The 25,463-nt window shown below is 47.1% G+C and overlaps 3 protein-coding genes across 8 annotated transcripts; 2 read left to right on the top strand and 1 right to left on the bottom strand.

Annotated features, from left to right (window-relative positions):
* Positions 1–294: 294 nt before the first annotated feature.
* On the top strand, positions 295–4,371 carry cdt1 (chromatin licensing and DNA replication factor 1). The gene is made up of 9 exons (XM_088384097.1): positions 295–866; positions 960–1,180; positions 1,262–1,456; positions 1,557–1,702; positions 1,982–2,082; positions 2,150–2,338; positions 2,420–2,563; positions 2,990–3,191; positions 3,288–4,371. Exons 1-9 carry the CDS (start codon positions 396–398, stop codon positions 3,449–3,451), a joined length of 1,833 nt encoding a protein of 610 aa, XP_088240223.1. The 5' UTR covers positions 295–395; the 3' UTR covers positions 3,452–4,371.
* On the bottom strand, positions 3,826–6,385 carry aprt (adenine phosphoribosyltransferase). Of its 2 annotated transcripts, XM_088384114.1 has the most exons (6): positions 6,076–6,385; positions 5,432–5,631; positions 5,025–5,128; positions 4,662–4,795; positions 4,077–4,155; positions 3,826–3,999 (listed from the first exon to the last, which is right to left on the bottom strand). In XM_088384114.1, the coding sequence occupies exons 2-6, from the start codon at positions 5,518–5,520 to the stop codon at positions 3,860–3,862; spliced, it is 546 nt and encodes a 181-aa protein (XP_088240240.1). In that variant the 5' UTR covers positions 5,521–5,631; positions 6,076–6,385; the 3' UTR covers positions 3,826–3,859. The 2 variants fall into 2 exon arrangements, with proteins under 2 accessions (XP_088240240.1, XP_088240241.1); XM_088384115.1 differs by lacking the exon at positions 6,076–6,385 and having other exon boundaries at positions 5,432–5,634.
* On the top strand, positions 6,062–25,365 carry piezo1 (piezo type mechanosensitive ion channel component 1 (Er blood group)). Of its 5 annotated transcripts, none has more exons than XM_088384077.1 (54): positions 6,065–6,686; positions 7,488–7,583; positions 8,095–8,260; positions 8,332–8,473; positions 8,605–8,833; positions 8,953–9,166; positions 9,427–9,598; positions 9,943–10,056; positions 10,130–10,202; positions 10,419–10,513; positions 10,652–10,731; positions 10,887–11,067; positions 11,233–11,338; positions 11,642–11,823; positions 12,125–12,273; positions 12,347–12,505; positions 12,623–12,681; positions 12,784–12,950; positions 13,297–13,473; positions 13,727–13,852; positions 13,947–14,144; positions 14,340–14,544; positions 14,831–14,935; positions 15,027–15,183; positions 15,458–15,701; positions 15,911–16,007; positions 16,444–16,609; positions 16,934–17,023; positions 17,200–17,282; positions 17,368–17,427; positions 17,513–17,613; positions 17,774–17,918; positions 18,144–18,203; positions 18,635–18,807; positions 18,890–18,987; positions 19,094–19,267; positions 19,412–19,670; positions 19,985–20,173; positions 20,357–20,506; positions 20,598–20,772; positions 21,000–21,135; positions 21,302–21,449; positions 21,650–21,802; positions 22,041–22,102; positions 22,184–22,342; positions 22,429–22,576; positions 22,830–23,018; positions 23,265–23,357; positions 23,447–23,619; positions 23,858–23,980; positions 24,056–24,147; positions 24,254–24,443; positions 24,655–24,796; positions 24,882–25,365. In XM_088384077.1, the coding sequence occupies exons 1-54, from the start codon at positions 6,623–6,625 to the stop codon at positions 24,996–24,998; spliced, it is 7,605 nt and encodes a 2,534-aa protein (XP_088240203.1). In that variant the 5' UTR covers positions 6,065–6,622; the 3' UTR covers positions 24,999–25,365. The 5 variants fall into 5 exon arrangements, with proteins under 5 accessions (XP_088240206.1, XP_088240203.1, XP_088240202.1 ...); XM_088384076.1 differs by having other exon boundaries at positions 13,944–14,144; XM_088384078.1 differs by having other exon boundaries at positions 6,066–6,686; positions 13,944–14,144; positions 24,056–24,135.
* Positions 25,366–25,463: the final 98 nt, after the last annotated feature.

Here is a 25,463-nt window from a genome sequence, read left to right as displayed (position 1 = left end):
CACTTGAAAACAAAATGAATGGCCAATGAAGGCGCAAGCGATTTACCACGAACTGCTAGGGTAGCACCAATCACACTACCATACGGGCAATTTTATTTTTTTACAACTTTTACCTAGTGCATGCCGTACATGTTTTGCTGTCGAGACAGAAAATAACATGGCGGAGGGAGAAAGCTAAATAGTATTCCAATCGGACGGGATTAGAGATTGGCAACGTAAAATGGCCGTTGGTGGCTTCACCCTTCGTAGTAGGGGCGGGGCGGATGTGTGGGCGCGGTTTATTCCATTCCGCGGGAAAATTGTTTGTTCTTCCTCTTATCACAACCGACCGGCCAGGTGGGCTTTCATTCGGCTACGACTCTAGGCTGCTCAAGTTTTCACAGGGCTTATGAATCATGTCGCAGGTTCTGGTAACAGATTTCTTCTCTCGTCGTAAGAAAAGGACGGTCGATTCGGTCAAACCGAGTCGTGCTGCTGCTGCTACTGCTGGTCGTGGCTCGTCCAAAAGCAGCGCGGTCAAAACAAGAGCAGTCGCCTCTTCCTCTTCAAACGAAGACCTTTTCTCCAAGTCGTCCCCAAGTCAAGTCCGCGATGACCTCCTGCCAATCGTCGACGCAGTAGCAAGTTTACCGAAAGGAACGTCTGATCTTTGCAAGAAACCCAAAGATGACCCCCCCACAGCTCGGATTCCAAAGCGAACCTCTCCAAATGCACAACTTGGGACGGACGCCGTGTTGGGCTCCACGGAACACAGCGCAGCAAAGAAGCGTCAAATGGAAGTTTGTTCTCTCGACACAAGGAAGGTTCAAGCAAAAACGACCAAATTGAGCAGGAAAAAACGTATCCCCGCTCATCCCAACGAACAGGTAGTGTTTTGGTTCCCAGCCAATGTTGCCGCCTCTTTTTTAGCTAAATGTACGACGTATGAGCTTGCCAAAAACTTTCACTGCCTCTTTCAGGCTCATTGTGGAGAAACGATTACGTCCCACAATCCGCTCCTTGGGGGGCTCAAAAAACATGCCGATGACTCCGGCACGACTTGTGTTTCGCCATCATCCGTTTCATCCTCCGTCGCTGTGTCATGGGCAGCTGTGACGCGAGCCAAAGAGCTTGCAGCTAAAGCTAAGAAGGTCAAGGAGAAAGACTCAGAGGATGAAAAGTTACAGCAATTTGAGGAGAGGTGAGCTTGGCATTTTTCTCGTTCATGCAGTAACGTTTCCAGTCCAAGATAGCAAAGTCAACCCCCTCCCCCCGTTCACAGGGTTCACCAACCAGCATACCAGAAGTATCACAACCTAGCCCAGGACACTCCCCCGGGCCTCTCCCTGCCCTACCACTTCAAGGTGCTGGCCGAGATGTTTAGGAACACGGACACGGTGGTCGCCATGCTTTTCAACCGTTTGGAGACTGCCACTTTGGCCAAGATCAAAAAGGGAGTCCAGGACATGATGCACAGGTAAACGTGAGCGCACTGGAAGCAGGGACTCGCTCTCAGGGAGGCATGGCTGTCGCTGGATGCTAGCGTATTTACAATTGTATCGTTTTGGTATCTGCAGACGCTTTGAAGAACACCACATAGGCCAAATGAAGACGGTCTTCCCTGAGGCCTACGCCTTCAGACAGGAAAAGAACATCCCGACATACAACAACTGTATCAAGAAAAGCAGCTACCAGCTGACTGTGGAACCTGTACTTTTCTGTGGTTAGTAAACCTTTCCGGTTCATCTTGCTCGCTGACTGTGGCATGTGACATTTTGCTCCAAGCCCTCTGTGGCCACTTCATGTCAGTCCACATTGGAAAAGCCAAGGGCATTTTGAGCTGTTGTCGACGTAAGACTTTCTCTCTTGGCGTTTGTGTAAGATAAATGGATTAATAGCCAATCGTTTTTATTTTGCTTTTTGCCGCAAGTCATCTGCTCATGAGATTGTCTAGGCCAGTGGATGTTGATAAATCCACTCAATGCCCATTTATCATTTCTAGGCCAAAAGGAAGGTCGACCCGCACTGACGGCCTCTGATCTTTTGGAGAGACGACGCATCTTCCATCGCAAGCTGCTTTCCATTGTCAAACAGCACCACAAGGTCAGTTGGACGTATTTTTGCTTTGGCAACAAACTGAGGTCTTCAAACCCAATCCCTTCATTTGCAGCTTTTCCTCTCCTCGTTAAAACCTCCACTTTGCGTGCCAGAAGACAAATTGACGCGCTGGCACCCGAACTTTAACGTGGACACGGTCCCAGCTGTGCAAGCAAGCTTACTGCCGCAACCTCCTCGCGTGGACAAACTGGCAACTGCACAGGAGGTTTTGGACAAGGCCCAATCTCTCATCACACCCAAGGTCTGGCAAAATGGATTTTCTAGATTATTAACCCATTTTCAGAGGATGTGAAATGGGATTTGTTTTGTTTTTCTCCCCCAGATGGAGAAAGCACTGGTTTCTCTGGTTGAGAAGGCGGGAGATAAAAAAGAGACGTTGCCACAAAATGTGACCCGTGAGCAAACATCAGCTTCACTTTGTATTCCAAAAGTCCTGAATGGAGTGTCGCAGTCCTTGTTAGACAGAGTAAGTAGTTAAGTAGTTTACTGTTGTTGTTGTTGTTGTTTTCGTCGTCGTCGTCGTCGCCGCACCATTGACACAATAATTATCACGATACCATGTAGTCGTTTGTTAGCGCACCCTTGTGCCTACTCCCAACGAGTCGGTCCCGTCTAAAAAAGGCTCGTCTCGCTCATCGACGTCCGGACCAAGCCAACTCTCTCCTCTCCTCTCCTCTCCTCTCCTCGCCTCACTTTTGTTGGGGAGTAACGCAAACAGTGACGTCGTGGCCATTGAATTAAAATGCTGTATTGGCAAACTGGGCATGCGACAGATCCAGTCAACCAAAAAAGGAAGTTTTGCGTGCGAGTCTTGTGTGTATTGTTTCAATGGAGAAGGTCAACGGTGTGCAAATGTGTGCCGCATGACACAATTTGCTTCTTTTTCTTGTAGATTAGGGCAAAGGAAGCCCAGAAGCTGCAGGCGGCCATGACTCGAAGTCCATCTCAGGAAGAACGTCTCTCCATGATGTCCCGGCTCGGGGAGCTAGCTCGGATTCTTCGGAATGTTTTTGTGTCTGAAAAAAAACAAGCTTTAAATATGGAAGTCCTTTGTAAGCGGATGATCACCAGCTCCAGATCGGCTTTCACTTCAGGTTAGTCGCCACCAAAAAGATTTTTGTTTGTGTATCATCTGGAAAAGTGCACGCTGTTTCGCTCTCCTAAAGGATTTATTCTCTCTCTCTCTTTAGGTGAAATGGAGAAACACATTCGATTGCTGGCGGAGCTCAACCCCCAGTGGCTTTCCATACATCTCGTCAGGAAGGACTCGTACCTTAAATTGAACAAGCACTTGGACCTGAGTGTCATTCTGGACAAATTGACTTTTAACCTTGGCCAAGAGGAGAAATTCTAACTGCAATTTGGTGAGCATGAACTCGTTCACCTCACTCATTAAGGGCTGCTATGCAACTGTTGAAGGAATCGTGTTTTGTTCCCCTCAATTTATTGTATTGCTTGCAGTTTTTTATACGGGTATAGCTGTAGATAATTGATAGCTTTGTGAGCAAGTATTAACGAGCCAAAATTAAAGGAACAAAAACACCTCACGTCATCTGAGAAAGATCGCGTCGGACAGGAAGGCGAATGTTTGGCTCCATTTACTTCTTAATGAATGACACGCGCGGCGGTCGTGACGCTTTTTGGGAGGGTTAAAAACAGCCTCACAAACCCACTTTTGAACACTGTTGAGTTACTAACTTTCACTATACCTCCATCAATGAATTGTCATTATTCATTTGAAAAGATCGTATTTATTTTGTGGTCAGTACTGAACCAGAGAGAATACACTGTGCGCTTTCAGTCTGTCAATGCCTTTCAGTTCCGTCAGCTCAATCACCACCATGCAGCCTTGAATTTTGGCGTGTCGTTTCTTCAGGAGTTCACAAGCTGCAAACAGAGTACCTAGAGAAGCATTGAAAACACATTCAGAATGCCGCCCAGAGAAACATTTGGCTTGGACAGCAAATAAAAGAGCTCACCTCCAGTTGCGAGAAGGTCATCAACAAGCAGTACTTTCTGCCCCGGTGTGACTGCATCCTCTTGGATCTCTGCTTCTGCCTGAAACCGTACCATAAATTGGATGGATACCTAGAACCCGATGCGGTGGCAATGTCCACTGCGGACTGGTCCCGAGTAGACAAAAAAATTCCCAACTACAGTCAAATCTATTAATTACCTCTCAATCCTAAACGCTGATTTTTTAAAAATTTTTTTTTATTAGAACAGAACTACACAGTTTAGCATAGTGCGAAATAAAAGGAGGACTGTAATGCATGACACTGTCTCCCTGCTTCCTGGCGTAGGCAACAAAAGGAGAAATGTGTGCTTACCAAGCCAGCACTGGTGTCACCAATGACTCATGTTTATTTCCGCTCTTGCAAGATCAGGCCAGGCCAAAGTGAGCCTTGATCATGCGATTAAAACAAATCAAGGGGGGGGGGCTTGCATTCACGGCGTTACTAAGGTCAAACTGACACCACTACTATTTCTATTAAAGCAGGAAATGTCGTGGCTTCACCACACATTCGGCAGCGTTTGCAGTGTAACTTCTTGCGCGCTGGTACCTTGCCATACTCCAAATCGTAGGCCACAGACACGGTGGCTCCTGGGAGTTTTCCTTTCTTCCTGACCATGACAAAGCCAACTCCCAGCCGCTGGGCAAGAAGAGGCCCAAAGAGGAAACCACGCGCATCTAAACCTACCAGTCAAACACAAACATAGTATGGCTTTGTACTCTGCCGAAATCATCCTGATAACAGTGCGGGCACTACTGTGACTAATAAGAATTCTGAGCTACTTTTTTTTATTTATTTTTTTTATAATCCGTTCGGATGAGAGCCAAAACGTTTGGTAGCCACTACAATAGTACAGATCTCTTGCAAATCAGATCGTCTACATTAGATGGTGATTGAAGTGAGGCTTCTTACCTACAATCAGATCCACCTCCCACTTGTTGTTTTTTACATGCTCTTCAAAGAGGTCAATAACTGCTGTTAAGGCAGTTGGCTCCTTCAGGATGGGACCGATATCTCTGGAGGAGAGACACAAATGGATATTTTATATTCATGAGAATCAGTGAGCTACACCAGTATTAGGTCAAATAGCAGTCCAGAATGTGGCATTAAAATTTGCTAGAAAATCAATATGTTCCTATTTCATTTATAAGTATACAGTCATATCTGCACAAGTTGACAAAAATACAAAAGAAGTGAGCAAGTTCAGAATTCTCTTCACCTCCAAAACCTGCTTCCTGGTACTCGTGCATTTAATGCCTTATTAGGAGTAATAGATCAGATACAGCAAACGTTCGAGGAGTGATCGATCTGTTTGTTACCTGAACAAGATGCCCTTCTTAGGAAAGTCTGGAAAGGCATGGATATGCCGACGAAGCAGTTGAATTTGGGATTCTGAGCGTCCTTCCATTGAAGTGTCTCACACTGATCCTCAATGTCCACTTACATGGGCTGCTGTTTGCGCTTGTCTTAAGCATACAGTCTATGACGACCCTCGCACGATCCAAGGCGCGCATGCGTCCTGAATCGCAAACGACGGCAAGAACACTAGGTCAAAAAAAAAAAGTGTATGTATGTGTATATATAAATGTGTGTGTGTGTGTGTATATATATATATATATACACACATATATATACGTATATGTATATATGTGTGTGTGTGTATATATATATATATTTTTTTTCTTTCTGTGACACAAAGTACAAGAAGAAAAGACTGTAGCTGACCGCCTAGAAACCTTTACATTTGAAACAGCATCAATAATAATAATAAAACAATCCATAAAAATGAGTAACTAGCATTAAAAAAACGTATTATGATAATATATATCGTGTGCGCGCACACTCATTCTGCTGTAGCGGACCAAAATGAATTTGACACGCCTGAGCTAGAGGGTGCTAGTAACTTGCAAACTGGAAATGATTTGTAACAGGTGGGGCATCCGTTCAACAATAGTAGGCTCACCGTCTGTGGAGACTGTCACAGGTGGACACTGCTTAGAGTTGAAAATGGTTGTCATTCCAAGGAACTATTCAAATGAAAACTAAGTTACAGTAAGGATAAATTGTTTTATATGCTCCACTTGTCTGCGCTCACTGCAGACGTCGAGGACAACAATTTTCAGAGGCGAGGTGACCAACCACCACCAGGCAGCAACTATAAAGTATTCCAATATGAACGTCCTTCAGAGGCCCATGAATCACTTTTTCCATCCACATGACTTCGGCTGGGCTCACTTCCAGCGGAAGACACGCAAGTCAACCTTTTCCTTGCCGGCAGAACCAGCGGAATGAGTCGCCTCCCTCTGCTTCGAATCGGCACCGAGGGGCGGCGATATGACAATTAAGGACGCATTTGGAACTCGTGGCCTTCCAAAGTACACTAGCAACGTTACCGGGACTGTTTCCTGCTTCTTGAACAACTTGGCAAACTTACAATCATTGGTCTTGAAATATGTGAACATTTGATCGAAACTTCGCAGCCATCAGCGTTCATATTGACCTGCTGGGACATGGATCTTCAAGTGACTGTTTGGCTTATTTACTGCTTTTTTCTGCCGGTCGTTTTGTTAACAGGTAAGCAGTCGAACTTTTGAATGGATGAAAACAGTCAAGACAACAAGTGTGGCATTGTTCTCGTGCAGTACTTTCCAAGCTCCGTAAGCCGAACTGTCGTCATGTCATGTGCCTTTTCTACAGGAACACGTTGAATGTGACATCAACGTTATGTTTGAGGGCGTAACATTTGTTTAAGAGTTGTGTTCTTTTCAACTACCTCCAACCTTCCCTATCTTTGGAAAACATGTAGGGCACATCTTAACAAGACATCGCTCAACTTGGTTATGGGCAGATAGTAAGTGCAAGTTGTGATGCGTCATAATCCGTAGTTTTGAAAAAGTTTCCATTTTGGTATACGTGTGAGAAACCACTTCATTTGACGTGTAATATGAAATGAAATGTCAGGTATTTTTACCTTGGGATTGACAGAAACCATATGTGTGCCCTACACCTGGCTTTCAAGCTATTTAGCAACACAGCTTTCAGTATAATTCATTTAATTGTAATTTGTAAGATTTCTGATTGTTAATAACAGACTGCACAGTGTATTTGCGAGCACTCCCCCTTCTCAGTGGCGGTTCTAAACCGAATTACTCCCTGGGCGAGACTATTTCCGAGCGCCCCCCCCCCCGCAATTTTTTTCACACGTTCAGACGTTTTTTTGTTTTTTTTTTAAGAACAGTGTATGCACCAACATTTTCGAAGAACTTTGTCATTATTCACCGGCCAAACCGGTCCGTAAATACCTGTAAATACATTTCCATTCTCCTTGTGCCGCATCAGTTGCAAATATGCTGTTGCTCATTTGTGTTTTTGCAGCTTGTCTTCTTCGCTACAACGTACTCTCCCTGGTCTACTTTGTTTACCTGTTGTTGCTGCCCTGGTTTCTGTGTCCCAACAAACACACCATCAGAGGTAAGAGCGCCCGCCCGCCTGCCCGCCCGCCCGTGTGACTGAGAAAAGCCACTTATCGTATGACGAAACAGGCATGGCTCCCTCCACACCATTTGTTTTCTCTTCAACTTGCATCAAACTAATGGAACATTATTGTTGTCATCTATCAACGGTTACATTCAAAAGCGGTCACTGTAGACGCACTCATCATATACGCACATATAACTCCCCCGGTTTGGCCCCTGTACATTGGGCTTCACCCTGGTGGATGGGATGGGAGGGGAAGCTAGCATCCCTTCATCCTTCTGGACTGGTGTTTGTGCCTATGCACCCACCAGCAGTCCACTTGTGTCAAACATGCAGGGCTGGGGCCGGGGCTGGGGCTGGTGCTGGGGCTGGTGCTGGTGCTGGTGCTGGCAGGACAACCACAGCATTACTCATGGTGCCCCGCCAGAAAGGCTTATTTAGGACCCTGATAGCATCCTTATTCTTCCATTTAACATGTTCATGTTGTTTGTGTTTTGTCTTTCAGGACATACCGGCCATTTCATCAGAGCCATATTTTGTACCAGTCTGCTGTTTCTACTCGCTCATGTCTGCTTCCAGACCGTCCTATACACCTATCCTCCTCTAAACATTGCTATTGGTGACAACTGTTCGCACATGGCTACCATAAGCAGACATATCGGACTGTCCAGGTATGCCGCTTGGTCGGTCCAGCTCATCCCGGGGGATCCCGAGGCTCCAATATGAAATGTGTTCTCCTCAGGCTTCCACTGGAGGATCCTTGGACTGTGTTGCGCCTACTGTGTCCCGACCTGGTGCTGTGTGCTATTTCTTTGTTAACCATCATCCTTTGTAGAAGATTAATCATGACCCGAGACATACTGGCTGCAGCAAATATTACCACTGTAAGTTGTTATCGTGTGAAATGATCATTTGGGGGGATTTGGCAATGCCAGTAAATAGTAGGCATTGGATGGGATCAAATTTAGTTTGGGCTTCATGATGAGCCTTAAATACTGTCCTGTCCCTCACACAGATGCAAGAGGAAGAAGAAGAAGAAGAAGAAGAAGAAACAAACGACGAGGCTGAAAGTGAGCAAGAATCAGAGGACGAGGATGACCAAGGATTATTTCCTTGCGACGCCGCTCGGGATCTTTCGACGGCAACCTTGGCCAAGCAGCTGGCTGAGCGTCTGAAGGCCGTGGTCCATAAAGTACTGCTGGACCTTTGGAGAATCTTTGCCGTCAGCCTACTTGCTTTGGCCGGTGGGACCTGCGTTCAAATTTCTTTCAGCCAGTCGAGTTGGCTGTTGTATGGGAACCATGTGAGTGGACGAATCAAGTGTTTTTCTAGCATGTGCGCTTTTGCCTTTGTTTCTCTCTAGGAATCGCATTGCCCTCGGCTTTCTCAGCCGTCTACTTCCTGCTTTTCCTGGCTGTCTGCACGTGGTGGGCATGTCACCTTCCATTGAGTCCCCTGGCTTTCAACACGCTCTATGTGATGGTGGGCTTCTTCACCGCTGGCCACATTCTTTGTCTCTACCTATACCAGTGTCTTCTGGCCCAGGTTCTCTTTCCACCACGCAGTCTGTGGGCAAGGTAAGATTACAGCCGTACAGTCATCATTTTCAAGAAGGTACTAACTGCAGTCAAGTGTATCTTTGGGGACATTATGCGTTTACGTGCATAAGATGGATTCAGTGGTTTGCATGTCTGCCTGCCTGCCTGCCTGCCTGCCTGCCTGCCTGCCTGCCTGCCAAAATAAGCAAATGCTCAAACAATGCAGGCAGGCAAGGCAATTTACGCAGATGGGTCAGATGGTGACGTCGTCTTTTCTGTTTTGGGTTGTTTCTCCTAAGGCTCTTTGGTCTGAAGGACATTATCAAACCTGGAAACTGCTCGACACCGTACGACTTCAGCCTCAACACGGAATATGACTGGCCGGTGTATGTTAACCCGGGAATACTGTTCCTTCTCTACGTCATCTCAGCAATGGTTCTGAAGACAGGAGGCCATGGAGCACTGAACCAGGTCTCTGTTAACAGTTAACTTGCTTTGTCTTTCCTAACTGCCATTCCAAATGAGTCATTGGACTGCGAGTTTGCAAATCTACAGTTGTCGTTAAACATTGAACCCTTCTTGATTCTTGGGTGCGAGCCTTTGGGTGCTGCTCTTGCCAGACAACGCTTTTCCACACCAGTAAAATTGGAAAGTCACTAACCACAGTCAAACATGATCGAGTCAATGTTGAGCTGTGATTTTGATATGAATGCTTGCTTGTCTTTGTGGGAGCACATACTACAGTGAGCGGTAGAAAACCCATTTTGGACTTCAGAACCGAAGCGCCGGAATCATGTTGTTTCTTCTTTCCTTAGGAGGAAGACAAGCAAGAGCAGGTGAAAAATGCAAATGAACCAAAGGACGAGACGCTAGAGTTGAGCGCGTGGAATCAAAAGAGGGGGGATGACGACTGTGAAGATGACGCACAGGTAGAGTCAGGACTGATGATTTGAAAGATCTCATTCTATATCATACAAATTCTCCCCCCCCCCCATTTCTCAGCGCATGCTCTTGTGTGTGGGAACAGAGCAGAGTCAAGGGGGAAGTGTGGCAGAGGAAGGTCCAGCACAAAATGGTAGGTTTTCTTCTCATGATAGCCAGTATGTTGTTATGCGCTGGCAATCACGCATGAAGGAAATCCCGTGGCGAGCGAACGTGAAGTGGGAACGTGCCACTAGTCTCGAGCGGCCCGTCGGCGGGGGCTCCTGGTTAGCGCGGTGTGAGGTGCTTATGAAGGAAAGGATTGTATCTTTCTGATTTTGCGCTAAGTGCCGGGTGTTTTATTCAACAGGTTTTGCTGCCGGCCAGCCGTCCGAAAGCCCCCTTTCGATGCTGGCCAAGACAATCATGCAGCAGAGTTACGTTTGCGCTCTGATAGCGATGATGGTAATTATTGATGCAAAGCAATGAGCGAGAATACGTACATAGTCCATGACAAAAAGCCATCAGGGTCATCAAATGTCAACACGTGGCTGTCGACTGAACTAAGCAATTGTTACAACATGTCATCTGTTGCTCTTCCAGGTCTGGAGCATCACGTACCACAGCTGGCTGACATTTGTGCTGCTCCTGTGGGCTTGTCTCATCTGGATTCTGCGTGCTAGGTTGAAAAGCAGGCATATACGCCACAGGCATATACGCCACAGGCATATACGCCGCAGGCATATACGCCACAGGCATATACGCCACAGGCATATACGCCGCGTACACGTACGTTGCGCATGTACCTCAATTCTCTGCACTCGTCTTGTGTTTGTAGACGACGTGCAGCCATGCTTTGCTCTCCGTTCATCTTGCTCTACGCGCTGGCACTGTGTTGTCTGCAATACGTTTGGGCCATGGAGCTTGCGCCGGAACTGCCGACCACCGTGGGAAGCATGAGTCTCAGGCAGCTAGGGTTGGATAAAGCCCAGTACCCCTGTCTCAGACTGGGAGCTATGGTATGACCAACAGTTTTGCTTTCTTGAACGACAAAAAAAAGACGTGCTCTTTGCCTGTATATCCACTAGAAGGTGCATATATTTCCACACATTTGACTTTTGTGTCAATCTGTTTAAAAAAACAAAAAGTTTTATCGCAACCCATCGACGTATTTTTCCCTTCAGCTCCTGTTCACGTCAACGTTCTGGCTTTTAGTACGTCAGTCGGTGAAGGAAAAATTCAGCAAGAGTAGGACAACAGCCGCACCACTAGAAGAAGTCACTTCAACAGGTTGTGTTTTTAAACATCAATGTTAATACACGTCAACGTTCAAAAAGACAAAATCAGAAAATGCCATCATTGTTGCGCACACTGTGTCATGGTATATGCGGGGGTGGGAACACCTTATCGCAGTTGTTTTGGGTACTCGTTCCAAAACATCACGTCTGTGATAACAGACATGGCAAATATCGAGTACATACATTAGAAGAACTGTTCATTTGTACAAATAATTCCGACTTTGTATTTCATACTGCGTGCGGGCCAAAAAAGGTCCTTTGCATGACACCAAAGATGTCTCTTTTACCTGTCAAGGGATGGATTCCACAAACCAATCCCTGCCAAAGGTCCTGGGAGGCTTGGTGCTAAGTTTCTATGCCAAGTATTGGATCTATGTGTGTGCCGGGATGTTCCTCATGGTCTCTTTTGTGGGAAAACTTGTTGGCTACAAGCTGGTCTACATGCTGCTTTTCCTCCTCTGCCTCTGTATATATCAGGTGAGAATAGAAAAACAAGCTCCTACTAGCACTATGAAATGACTTGCTTGTGATACGTATTAGCTTCAATAATATTCAGGGTCCTATAGACCAACATTAGCACAATGACAAGAGTGTTTGGAAAATAACCTTCTATCACCGCTTGCGGGTTTGATTCCGGTCTAATCACTGTTTGCCATATTTCATCAAATCACCAAAGGCTGCTTTGTAAAATCCACAAAATCTGTTTATTTTTTGTTCTCGCCACCTCTGTGCCCCCCCCCATAATGATCTTAATGAAAATGGTCTCTGCATTTCTAAGCTCTACTACTCTGTCTGGAGGCGTCTATTGAAGCTCTTCTGGTGGCTGGTCGTGGCCTACACCATGTTGGTATTGATCTCCATCTACACGTTCCAGTTTGAAGACTTCCCTGGTTATTGGAAGAATTTGACCGGACTCACCGAACAACAGTATGATCTTCTGTAGCGTCTTGTTATTTTTCCAAAGCGGTCCATCCAATCGAGTCCGCCTTTGTCTCCGAAGGCTCACAGCCATCGGTCTGGAGACCTTTGCCCTCTCCGAGCTCTTCACCAGTATTATGATCCCCGGATTCTTCTTGCTGGCCTGTATTCTGCAGTTGCACTATTTCCACAAGCCCTTCATGAGAATTACTGACCCCGAACACGTGACACCGATTCACCGGTAAGTCCGCTGGTACATTTTTGACTTTGGGTACTGGGCCGGTGTGACTTTTGCTACTTTTTGTACTTGGAATTGTTTTCTGCCTCGCTCCCTCCCTCCCTCCCTCCCTCCCTCCAGGAAAAGCAGCTGCGAGCAGACCCCGTTAACCGCTACTGTCGACGAATCGGACGACAAAGGTACGTACTGTAAAGCACTTCCTCTACTTCACCTACGACACAAGAGTGAATTTCCCAAAAGTTTGACGAATGTTATGGCGACCTGTTTGCTTTTCTTTTCAGTGGACTTCATGCCCAGTAAATGGACTCTGGTGGTTGACAGGCTACTGGTCCTGTTGGACAAGTTCTCGGACATTCTCAACAAAGCTCAGGTCTTTCTCTGGACTCTTCTGGACCTTCACATCACTAAGATGGTGGCACTCTACACTGTGTGGGTTGCACTTGAAGAGGTAAATAGATACATCAAAGCTAAAATCACGTTATTTGTTCTCCACACAAGATTGGCAATGATCTTCAGCCAACAACAAAACATTATACTACGTACTAGCTCCTTTGACTCCACTTGTAACCGTATGCTGGGAGGTGCTTCTGATTGAAATAACTGTGGAAATCATTTTCTCCCGAAGAATATGACATGGCAGTTCAGGGTGTAGATGTCAGCCGGGATAGGCTCCAGCAAGCACCTCATCTCAGAGCAGAGCAGAGCAGAGCAGGGCAGTGTAGTGAATTGAAGCTTCACGCGAGCCAGCCACAATGTGCATTTGAGGAATCCAATCTTTTTTGTGCTTTTTGTAGCCATCTGTGTTTAACCTGGTCCTGGTGACGCTGTGGTCCTTGGCCATGCCATTCAGTGGCTTCCGACCCATGGCTTCCAGCCTGTCCACCATCTGGGTGTGCGTCATCATCATGTGTAAAATGTTGTACCAGCTTAGCGTCGTCAGCCCGACCCAGTACTCCAACAACTGCAGCCTGGTAGGTATTGCACAAACGGCCAGAGTACGCAATCACTGGCTCGCTGTCGATAGGTGGCTGTGATGATTGCTTCTTGGTCTGGGGCTCTGTGAGCGCTTCGGGGTGTGGTCTGTCTTGGGCTCCAGCGCACCCCGAGGCCCTTTTCAGCTTGCGAGTCACAATGATCTGCCTACAACAAACGGCCACTTCTATTTCTTCTATCTTTGCGCCCGTTCACTTATTCCATTTGTCTTTCTTTCTCTTTTGCCATTAGCCGCTTGTGAACGAGACCAACCTTTTACAAAGGGAAATCCTGAATTCGTCCTTGTACAAGGCGCCGGTGGACCCGGCCGACTGGTTTGGCATCAGGAAGGAAGCGAGTGTACTGGCCTATAGCAAGGTACTATATACAGACAGTATGTACGTAGTTGCAGCAGTGTATGCGAGCAGCAGACAGGTCTGGTTGATGACCCTTTGACGTGTTTCTCCAGAAGCATTTAGCCGTGCTGCTGTTGCTGGTGTTTGAGGCCACAGTGTATCGCCACCAGGCCCACTACTATCGTCAGCTGCGACGAGCCCCCTCCAAAGTACCTGCTCTGTTCCCAGACGCCACGAGGGATACTTTAGACCAAGGCCTTCTCGCCTGCTTCAAGTACCTGCTCAACTATGCCTTCTACAAGTTTGGATTAGAGGTGAAAGCACTGTGTGCCTTATTTAGTCGTCAAATGTGGATTTTGCTCTGATTTATTCAGCCAGTTGAATTACGAGACACATTTTCTTATCGTCTATCCCAGATAAAAACAAGTCCACTATGTTTTTCTCTGAAGAGCGTCTATCCCAGGGACAAAAAAAACCCCAAAACGAGTCAACTATGTTTTTGTCTAAAGATCTGCTTCCTGATGACTGTGAACGTGATCGGCCAACGGATGAACCTCTTGGTTATAATCCACGGTTGTTGGTTGGTGGCCATCTTGGTGAGACGACGTCGGGCGGCCATTGCGAGGATATGGCCAAAATATTGTGTCTTTCTGGCCATCTTCACCATTTATCAATATGTTCTATGTGTGGGTTTACCACCCGCTCTGTGTAAAGGTGAGACTTGATCAGGATAATATTTCTACTTTTGAATGTATTTTCCTCAAAAATACGACGACAAGTGACATCCAAATCAACATGCCTTTGAAAACGGCCACTTTTAATGAGGCATAGGGCCACGTACCCCACCCTCCCTATCTCTCCCTATCCCTCCCTATCCCTCCCTATCTCTCCCTATCCCTCCCTATCCCTCCCTCCATGCCATCCAACCACTGTTTTGTTTTCTTTTCTTTCATCCTCATCATCTGCAAATCTGCATTTTGTCTCTTTGTTTTCCTTGTAGATTACCCATGGAGGTGGAACACCCCGCTTCTGATGAACTCTGCTCTTATCAAATGGCTTTATCTGCCAGACTTCTACACTGCGCCCAACTCCAAAAACCTCATAGGTTGTGTGACGTTGATTGGATTTTGTATCTGTGATTTTTGCTTTTTTCTCTCTCTCCTTCGTTATCCTAATGGCTTCTGTCTCTTCCACAGTGGATTTTATGCTTCTGATTTGCGCATCCCAGCAGTGGAAAGTATTTAAATGCGAGCAGTGTGAGGAGTGGGTGCGTCTGGCTGGAGACAATACAGACGACCCTGAACCAATGAAAGGTGGACAGCTTAATCCTGCGCCTAACTTTGTCAACTGCAGGTAAATGGGATTGTTCTAAGGAGAGCTGCTTTCTTCTGGTTTAGATGGCTATGTTTCAACGTGACGGCACATTTCAGGCCTAGGACAAAGCCCCAGTCTGCAATATGACTGTTTGCGCTTTTTGTCCTGGCTACTTTTGCTGTATGAGTAACGTTTTCTCTCTCTCTGTCTCTCTGTCTCTCTCTGTCTCTCTCTCTGTCTCTCTGTCTGTCTCTCTGTCTCTCCCTCTTTCCCTCTCTCCCTCCCTCCCTCCCTCCCCCTCCCCTGTTTTCAGGAGTTACCTGGACATGGCTAAGGTTTTGGTTTTCCGCCACTTATTCTGGTTTGTATTGTCAGTGGTTTTCATGACCGGAGCGACTCGGGTCTCTGTGTTTGGATTGGGATACCTTCTCGCTTGTTTTTTTTTTTTGCTCTTTGGGACCCAACTCTTAGTCCAAGCCTCCAGGACGCGCCTTGCCATGTGGGACTGTCTCATCATCTATAATGTGACAGTCATCATATCCAAAAATATTTTATCAGTAAGTACGGAATCGGCTTTTGCGGTGGAGAGGGTGACCGTGTTGTGACTTTTTTTTGCAAGCACGTAACAGCGTTCAGATTCACTCGCGGGCTCCATACCAAACCGCTTGCACCTGTATCACTTTATGACAGTGCTTCTTCTCTTTGATTGAATGCTGATTTGATTTGATTTGTATTTGATTTGGATTGATGGATGTCTTTGTTTCAGATTCTGGCATGCGTGTTTGTTATTGAGATGCAAAAAGGCTTTTGTTGGATGATCCAGCTCTTCAGTTTAGTCTGCACAGTCAAGGGATACTACGATCGTAAGTGTCGTCGTTATTGTGTTCATGAGTGACCAGTATTATTGCATTATGACCGATCACTTACATACGTTGCACGGTCATGCGTAAGACTGAGGCCATGTGACTGAAAATTGCCATCGTCGTAGACCTATTTGATATTGGTGGATATCAATGTACTACTCTATATTGATTTTGATGTACAATTATTAAGTATTTTGATACCGTATTTTCAAGTTTTCCAAAAACGATCGGGGAAAAAACAGAAAGATATCAACTGAAAAATCTCTCTCTCTCTCTCTCCATCAAACTGCAAAAACAAATACAACAGACAAGGCTAAATTGATGTCTGGGATGCAGGTGGTCGCCTTGGAGCCTCGCCTCCAGGATAATAATACATACGTACGTCAATCCATGGTGTACATGTAGGTCAATACTGCGTTGTTCTTTGTCTTGACAGCAAACTTAGTCAGTGATAAGAAGTGCAGCCTCCCTATCGAGGAAGCTGGAATCATCTGGGACAGCATTTGTTTTCTCTTCCTGCTGCTGCAGAGACGGGTCTTCCTCAGCTTCTATTTCTTCCATGTTGTAGCGGAACTGGAGGCATTTGGCAAACAAGCCTCAAGGTAAGCGCTCCCAAGATACACAACAGAATCAATACTGATTGGCCTTTGCTCTTTTGGGACAAGAAAATCACGTGAAATGATTTTTGCCCTCTTTTTGCATGCTTGCTAAGTTTGTGTCTACACACATACACATGCCAAAAGGGCAATGTGACAAGAGCTCGTTTGTTAGACGAGAATGAGCCAGTCAGCCGCTGGCACCGCTGCTTTTATTACCGCGTCAGCTCTGCGTGAACGTTTACATCATTTGTTGTCGTCAACTGTTTTCGACGTTCCAGTCTCAATGCCAATGACGTCTTGGCTCGTGTTTTCTTCTCTGAATGGCAGGGGCTTTGAGCTCTTCAAAGCCACTATCATGAAGAACATCAAATCACACCAACAGGCCGAGATGAAATCCTTATCGCAGCTCAAGAGATCGTAAGTGTTCCGAGATCAGCATCGACATAGATACGTAGGACTTCATTTACGTCCGAATCGTTTGGTCACCCTTGAGAATTGGTGTATGTTGTGTACCGCAGCTTGCATGTCTTTTGGGGATCGATGGGAAACCCCCCAAAAATCTTCTAATCTCTTTTCTTTTTGTCATCTGGCAGAATGCAAAGAATTCGCTCGAAACAGCAGAGGTACAGAGATGGCCATAAAGTTAGTGAAGAAGACAACCGGAGTCCGAGTGCTGGTAGGAAACGTACAGACTAAACCACTTTGGCGGTGATGCACTACGTGCGTGTGAATATCTGTGGGTGCTTATGCGTGTTTCTAAGAAACGAAGACGGAGAGAAAGAACGGAAGCTGGTCTCAATCGTGGCTCGACCACGCAACAGGTCTGAGAAACGCCATTCGGTTGTCCTATTTGCACTTACTAGGTCGTTAAGAAGACAAACGTCGTATGTCATTCCTTTCCCACAGTGCTGCATTCAGGGTGGTACTACCTTTTTGAATCGGACAGCGAGGGGGAATGTGAAGCGCTGTCAGAGGAGCCGAAGCCTCCGAAACAGACCGCCTATCAGGTCAGGCACAGAAATAATCGCAAAAGCCCTCGGGTCCTGGCAGCGTTTGCAGCTTGGGCCCCAATAACTTCAAATAGCCAGCAAAATAGACACTGCTCTTGTAAGTAATACGTATTGTTGCGGCCACGTGTCGCAATGCTTCCTTGATTTGCTCTCCCAGTTGGCTTATCAGGCGTGGGTGAACAATGTGAAAAGAGCTCTCAAAGAACATCAGCGAAAGCGAAGGCCGCAGAGAAGACGTGAACCGGTCGAGGACGGGAGTGCCACACCGCACACTTGGCCAGAGGAATCCTGCTCCGTGACAGGTGCAGGCGCATTTGCGGGATGTAGAGGGCCGCAATGTTGAATACTGTCTGGCCGCAGGCCTCGCAAGGGTCGGTCGGCAAGGCAAGGCAAGGCAAGGCAAGGCAAGGCAAGGCAAGGCTGCAGCCAATCCGGAGGCGTCTGGCTGTGCTTTCTGCAAGAAGACAAAGCAAATGAACAAACACCGTGACATCACCAACCAATGACAACCGTGTCCCTTTCTGTAGGCTCCGAGGACAATGACGTGTTTGAAGATCCCCAAATAAAGGAGCCGGCGGAGGAGTCTGGTAAGTTCATGTTTTCCTGGCGAGCCTCCTGATTGCTGTTGTTGTTGTTGTTGTTGTTGTTGTTGTTGTTGTTGTTGTTGTTGTTGTTGTTGTTGTTGCTGCTGCTGCCGCCGCTGCTGCCGCCGCTGCTGCCGCCGCTGCTGCCGCCGCTGCTAGGACTGAGTAGTTGGCGGGGATGCTGACGAATGTTCCTGCAGGGAATTCTGTCACTTTTCACTGTTCTCGTGGGCAATGTCGCATGTATTTCAAAAAATAAGAAAAGAAAAGAAAAAAAGAGCCCCGAGGTGACAACTTGAGTGCTACAGTCTGCCTTTGGCCCGATGTCAGCTGAGCTGGGATAGGCTCCAGCTCCCCCTTGCACCCTGACCACCAGAAGTGGTGTTTTGAAAATGGAAACGTTGTCATTTTGGCTATGGAATTGTCTCCCGCAGGTCGCGGAGAGATTGTTCAGAGGATCTTGGATATCGTACGTTTCTTATGGGCCATAGTACTGGCGATCATGGATGGATTGACCCAGTGGCTCAACCTGCTGACTAAGCAGTATAGGGAAACATCGGCCGTTCTGTGCAACGAACGCTACTTCTTCATACACAAGATAGAACAAGTAAACACAACATAGCATCTCATGGCATATAGTAGTATGTAGCGTAATAAGAGGTCCCGGACTGAAACACTTGTGTTGGCAGCCTCCTCGCACAGCAGCAGGCTCCATGGGTGACCGTTCTCAAGGCGCCGAGAGCCCAACACGATACTACGGAACGCCGACTGAGAGCAATCAATACAGGTTAGTGCAAAGCAAAAAAAGAAATTCTTGCAATTCTGATCCATTTCCCCTGAAAGTTAACAGTGGATCCGAGCAAACCAATGCGATGTGTGCTTGATGTTTGTAGCCTTTTGGAGGAGACACCGATTGCGGAGGACTCGTCTCCTCCCAGACCCAGACTCGACAGCACGGCAAAGCTCTTGAGTCCAGAACTCCCGGTTGGAAGCCACCTGACAGCTGAGAGCCCATTCGTACAACAGCGCCGACACTCCAGAACAGCCAGCGAAGTGCTCGGAGACAGGTACGCAGCCGACAGACAAGATTTGCAAAGATGAAAGGTGTGTGTTTGTGACATGCTCTTTTGCCTCCTCCTTGAGTACACGGCCGACAGACATTTTTACAGATGAAAGGGGATTGGTTGTGACGTTCTCTTTTGCCTCCTTAGGGACTTCTTGATCCAAGAGCTGGAAGAAAGCACGGTGTTCTACAACAGGCAAAACCGCACACTGAAGCTCTTGTTTGCCACATACAATGTGTTGGCGGCCAACTCGGAGCTGGTTTGTTATTTGATCATCATCTTGAATCACGTGGTCAGCGCCTCTGTGATATCGCTGGTATTGCCCATAAGCGTCTTTCTGTGGGCTATGCTGACTGTGCCCAAACCCAGCAAAACATTTTGGATGACAGCCATTATCTACACAGAGGTAGGTCCCGCTTGACTCCAATCTGGATCAAAAATCCTCAGTCAGCTTGGGTCTTGGGTCATCGATATTTCAATATACTACGTACATAGGACGTGCGCTTGTTGTTTGGAATCCACCACTTAGTACCGCTACGGTAGTGTGCGTTTTAGCCGGCAAGTGACGCAGAAGAATTGGACCGTTTCATAAGAAAGAGGGCTTTTATTATTTGGAGGGATAAAGCCCCAAAAGGAAGGGAAGGGGTGCACCCACCAGGAAAGTCATCAATTGAGGCCTACCGCCAATGAAGGGCTCTCTTCTCTGTTGTCGCCCTCCAGGTGATGGTGGTGATCAAATACCTTTTTCAGTTTGGATTTTTTCCCTGGAACAGTGATTACGAGATGACTTTAAACGAAGACAAGCCTTTCTTTCTACCGCGCATCCTCGGCGTGGAGAAAACGGACACTTACATAAGATACGACCTCCTCCAGCTGCTGGCTCTCTTCTTCCATAGATCTTTGCTCATGGTGAGTTGTAGATTGGATTTCTCCCACAGGAGGTCACTGCGTAGCCTTTCGTGGCTGAACTGATGCAGTGAGCTCAGCGCGCGTATTTTCAAGCGTGCGCAACGATGCCGCCACATCCTTCGCGCGTTTGCGATGCGTTGCAACGTGTTGCGTTACGATGCGTATGCACGTATGTGTACGCAGCGTTATGGCTTGTGGGACCACAAAGACCCCTTGGTGGAAGAAAGTAGTGACTCATCGGGTCAGGGCAAGGAAGGAAAAGGCCAAAACAAAGATGACACGCTAAACTCGGCGTCGAGCACAGAAAAGCTCAACCTGGAACAACGTGGAAAGGTATGCGTGTGTCAATAGTATGTAGTTAGTAGGAGCAACTCAAACTCTGACAAGCATTGGCCATTTGATTGACTCGTTTTCTGTCCGTCAGCTCTTTCCAGCTGACTCAGCAGCATCCCTGGACACACAGGAGCACGTGTGCGGGTGGAATCATTCCACAAGCGTGAAAAAGGAGCAAATGAGGGGGAGCAGCAAAGAGGTCTTTGAGGAAATGACGCGGAAAAAGAGCGGGCTCCACTTGCGCAAGAAACCCAGAGAGCTTCGAGGTCAGCGGCGCACTCGTCAACTCGGCACAAACACTTGGACGCGTTCCTTTTCAATGACTGCGTGAATTGCGGTCTGTGCATAACAATTGTCAATTGATGCAGAGTAATAGCATAGTTGGTTCATGGATGCCAATTGTTTACAATATACTTTTGTTTCTCACTTGATGGACTTGAGTTGATCTTAGGCTACTTGGACAGAACCAAAGTCAATGTCGGTCTCTTTCCAGGGAAGGCCGCCACTGAAAGCGCAGCTCCCCCCGACAAAGCGCTTACGACGAGAAAGAAGAAAGGCAAAAGGAAAGAAGCAGCCGCCAATCGGATACGGGCTGCCGGACGCAAGCTCAAACAAGCCTTTCTCTCCGGGTCAGTTCACCAGTCGCCTCTTTCTTCCTCTCATACAATTCACACTTGAAGTTAGCTGGCGAGCAAAAGTAGACGAGACAAAGGCAAAAATAACGCTGTTGTTCCTCTGAACACATGAGACGACTGGGATGCAGCCAAAAATCGAGTTTTGCGTCTCCCTGAACAGGATTCGGGGACTTTACCGATCCGTCGGGGCTTTCTTCCTGGATACTCTCCGAGCCGATTATCGTGTCGGCGCTGACGTCTACGCGCTCATGTTCTTGACCGATGTCATCGACTTCATCGTCATCGTCTTTGGATTTTGGGCTTTCGGGGTGAGCGTTGCTTTCAGAACTTGAGATTGAGACATTCTATATGTGAAGTATTCTCGTTTGATTTGGAGTGCAGCCAGCCAGCCAGCCAGCCAGCCAGCCAGCCACCCAGCCAGCGAGCGAGACAGCGCGCGAGCGAGCGAGCGGTGTGTAAGGACAAGAGATGTCGTCCCTGAATCCCTTTGTTGCATTTTGTCTGTTAGAAACACAGCGCAGCAGCTGATATTGCCTCCAGCTTGTCAGAGGACCAAGTTCCTGAAGCCTTTCTGGTGATGCTCCTCATCCAGTTCACCACCATGATCATCGACAGAGCTTTGTACCTGCGGAAGGCCGTCTTGGGGAAGCTCATTTTCCAGGTTGGCAAGCCCTGCTTGGATTCTGAACAAGTCAAGACACTCTGCACAATTCTCTGGCGGGCAATGACACTTCTACCAGATGGGTGTGAATACAATTGGCAGATGCATGTTCTTTAAAAGTGGATGTGTATGTTGACAGCCAGCCCCGCTTGCTCCTGCCATGCCATGCCATGTCAGCAGCGCGAGGTCTCAAAGCGTGCTCCAAGTGCAGCCCATTGACCATTGTCTCTTCTCCAAGGTTGTTCTCGTCTTGGGGATACACCTGTGGATGTTCTTTATCCTCCCTGCTGTCACTGAAGGGTCCGTTTTTTTCTTTGTTATTCCGTGACTTTCCCAATGGATGTGGCAGTGGCCGGCCCTTACCGCCTTTTCTACTTTTAGGAGATTCAATCAGAACTTTGTGGCCCAGCTGTGGTACTTTGTCAAGTGTATTTACTTTGCCCTGTCAGCGTACCAGATCCGTTGCGGCTACCCGACTCGTATTCTTGGCAACTTCCTGACTAAAAACTACAGCCACCTCAACTTGTTTCTCTTTCAAGGGTATGAACAATTGGAGCTCATTTTTTCAAGTCCGAGTGTTTTGTGGAAAACAGTTGACAGCGTGCGCTGTGTGTGTTGGCGTGCAGTTTTCGTCTGGTTCCTTTCCTTGTAGAGTTGCGGGCGGTAATGGACTGGGTTTGGACGGACACCACTCTGTCTCTGTCCGATTGGATGTGCGTGGAGGACATTTACGCCAACATTTTCATCATCAAATGCAGCCGTGAGACTGAAAAGGTAAGAACCTCGGAGAGCCTTTCTGGATCTCCCTATGCCTCCTCTTTTCAAAATGCCATTAAAGAGAGCAGGTGAGGTGGCCTCTCGATCGGGCGGGACCGATTCCAAAATGAGCTGGCCGTTGATGGGAGGGAATGGTTTGGGAATGTCAACGCTAGCAAATCTTGATTGGCATATTGATCTTCTGTTTTCTAACGATTGAGAGAAAGCATCATAGCTTGAGCAATGTCGTGACATATACTACGTTGTCCAGAAATATCCCCAGCCCAAAGGACAAAAGAAAAAGAAGATGGTGAAATACGGAATGGGCGGACTCATCATCATCTTCTTGGTGTGCATCATCTGGTTTCCGCTGCTCTTCATTTCATTGGTCAGATCCGTGGTGGGTGTCGTCAACCACCCCATCGACGTGACTGTCACCGTCAAGCTCGGAGGCTACGAGGTAATCGCTCGCCGTGGCTATTCATTCAACAATGGTGCAATTTGTTCACGCTGCAATCTTGACGTACTATGTCGGTACCCTGTTTCCATCCGCCTTATGTCATCTTTTTAGTCTGTTTGATTTGATTCAGGTCTTTCATCCCTCTTTGTATGTTTTATTTACAAATATGTTCTGTTCACTTTTGCTGAACACGTCTGATTTGTTTGAGTTTTGTTTACCACGGCGCATTGTTTTTTGTTTGCGCAGCCTCTCTTCACCATGAGTGTCCAGCAGCAGTCCATCAAACCCTTGACAGAGGTGGAATATGAAAACCTCACCAAGAAGTTTGGGAACAATGCGGTGGGTTACGATCGGAGTCCTCTTGCGAGGCAGAAGTGGAGGAAGAAAGAGAAAGGACTGACTCGGCCGCTTTTGATTTTGGTTTGTAGGTGGCTATGCAGTTCATTTCTCTGTACGGCTACGAGGACGTGGTGACGGCCACCATTGAAGGCAGTTCGGGCTCGGTGTGGAGAATAAGCCCCCCGAGCAGACAGGAAGTCATAAAAGAACTGTTGGGAAGCCCCGCTGACCTAACGTTGCGTCTGGCGTGGAATTTCCAAAGGTCCAAACGCTTTTCTTCTTACAAAGCACTAGATTTGATTTTGACGATCTGTCTTTCTCAAACAAAGAGGATTGCAATCATGCTAACATCCTTGTTGTGGCCACATTGACTTTACGTTACAATTACAAATGGTCTTCTCCTCTAATGACCCTGAGAATGGCAAGCATTTGTCTTGCCACCTCACCTTCATTTGCAGCCGGCCAACCCTAAGCCCGAACCGCTTGCTAATCTCAAACAGGGACCTGGGAAAAGGTGGGACCGTGGAGCACACGTTTGACAAACATTCAATCGACCTGGAACCGGGGAACCCCGTAAGGGCCGACCTGGCTTCTCTTCTTCTCGGCAATCGCACCAAGCCGGTGTAAGTTTGCAGAGACGACCAGAATGTTTGGGAGTCCGTCGACGTCAATTGACCGGCAACGTGTCTTCTTTCCAGGCACGTTCCAAATATGTTTCCAAATTACATCCGGGCGCCCAACGGAGCAGAGGCCAAACCCGCCAGTCAACTATACGAAGGTCACAACAAGCGTAATATATTTGCGTTCTCTCCATATGCTCAATCGAATCACACCTCCAGGGGCATACTACACTGCAAGGTGGAGTGTCATCCACACGCTTTTGTTGTTTGCTTTAGGAAATGAAGAAGGCTACCAGAATATCACCCTGTCGCTGAAGAGTGACAATTCGCTCGACTCCAGTGGCAAACAGGAATGGTGGGACATTGCCATCGGAGGCTGCGCCCCTTCCGCGTGCGGCCTCCTGTCCATGATCATATTCAACGACAAAGTCAGTCCACCCAGTCTTGGCTTCCTGGCTGGATATGGGTGAGGAATTTGGTGGTGGTGGTGGTGGTGGTGGTGATGATGATGAGAGCAAAATATACATCATTGTTTGATCCCCTGCTGAGCCTCTCTCGCTCTCTCTCTCTCTCTCTCGCTCTCTCTCGCTCGCTCTCTCACTCTCACTTGGGGTGTCCATTAACATTCGTTTGATACGGATCGTTGATTTTGTTTTGCTTCCATGTCATCTTTCTAGAATCATGGGTTTGTACGTCTCCGTGGTCTTGGTCATTGGAAAGTTTGTCCGAGGCTTCTTCAGTGAGATCTCTCACTCCATCATGTTTGAGGAGCTGCCGTGCGTCGACCGTATACTGAAGCTTTGTGTGGACATATTCCTGGTCAGTCTCTGGCTTTTCTATTACACTGGCAAAGAAAAGCCATTCATTTTCCTCTATGCTAATCCATTTTATGGAAACAATTCAGGTGCGTGAAACTGGAGAGCTGGAGCTGGAAGAGGAGCTTTATTCAAAACTCATCTTCCTTTATCGATCACCGGAAACCATGATTAAATGGACCAGGGACGTCCGTGGCCGAGACTGACGCTAACTGAAATGGGCAGGAATACAAAGCGTTTCTCTTATCAGGTCTATGTTTACAAAACGTTTTTTTCTAAGTGCCCAGTGTAATGTCGTCCATATCGAAACTGCCTTTTTTCCCCAAAGATTATTTATTAGCGGTGAATGGCTAAGCCTGAAACTCTAAGGAGCCCTTTGAGTGAGTTACAGGTCGGCACTTTGTTCTTTTGATATACAATCCCTGACTGACAGAAGTTCTGTCGCTTATCCACGTCGTAGGAACAAAGGCTGACTTTAAATTCATCCATTGGTTATAGAAATGACTCATATGACAGCTGAAACTCTTCATAATGAGGTGTAATGTATAAAAATAAATGTGCTGCTTGACTGCAGGAATATGGATCAGTTAATGAACACAGAATAGTCCGTTTTTGGGAAGACAAAGGTTTTGCACGCCATCCTGTGCTCACCAATTGATGGCTGTGTTTAA

Source organism: Syngnathus floridae, chromosome 9 (genome assembly GCF_059516105.1).
Source record: "Syngnathus floridae isolate MCC-2025c chromosome 9, RoL_Sflo_1.0, whole genome shotgun sequence".
NCBI classification, from domain to species: Eukaryota; Metazoa; Chordata; class Actinopteri; order Syngnathiformes; family Syngnathidae; genus Syngnathus; species Syngnathus floridae.
Note: the sequence above shows the minus strand (reverse complement) of the source record. Positions and strands in the feature narration are given on the sequence as shown.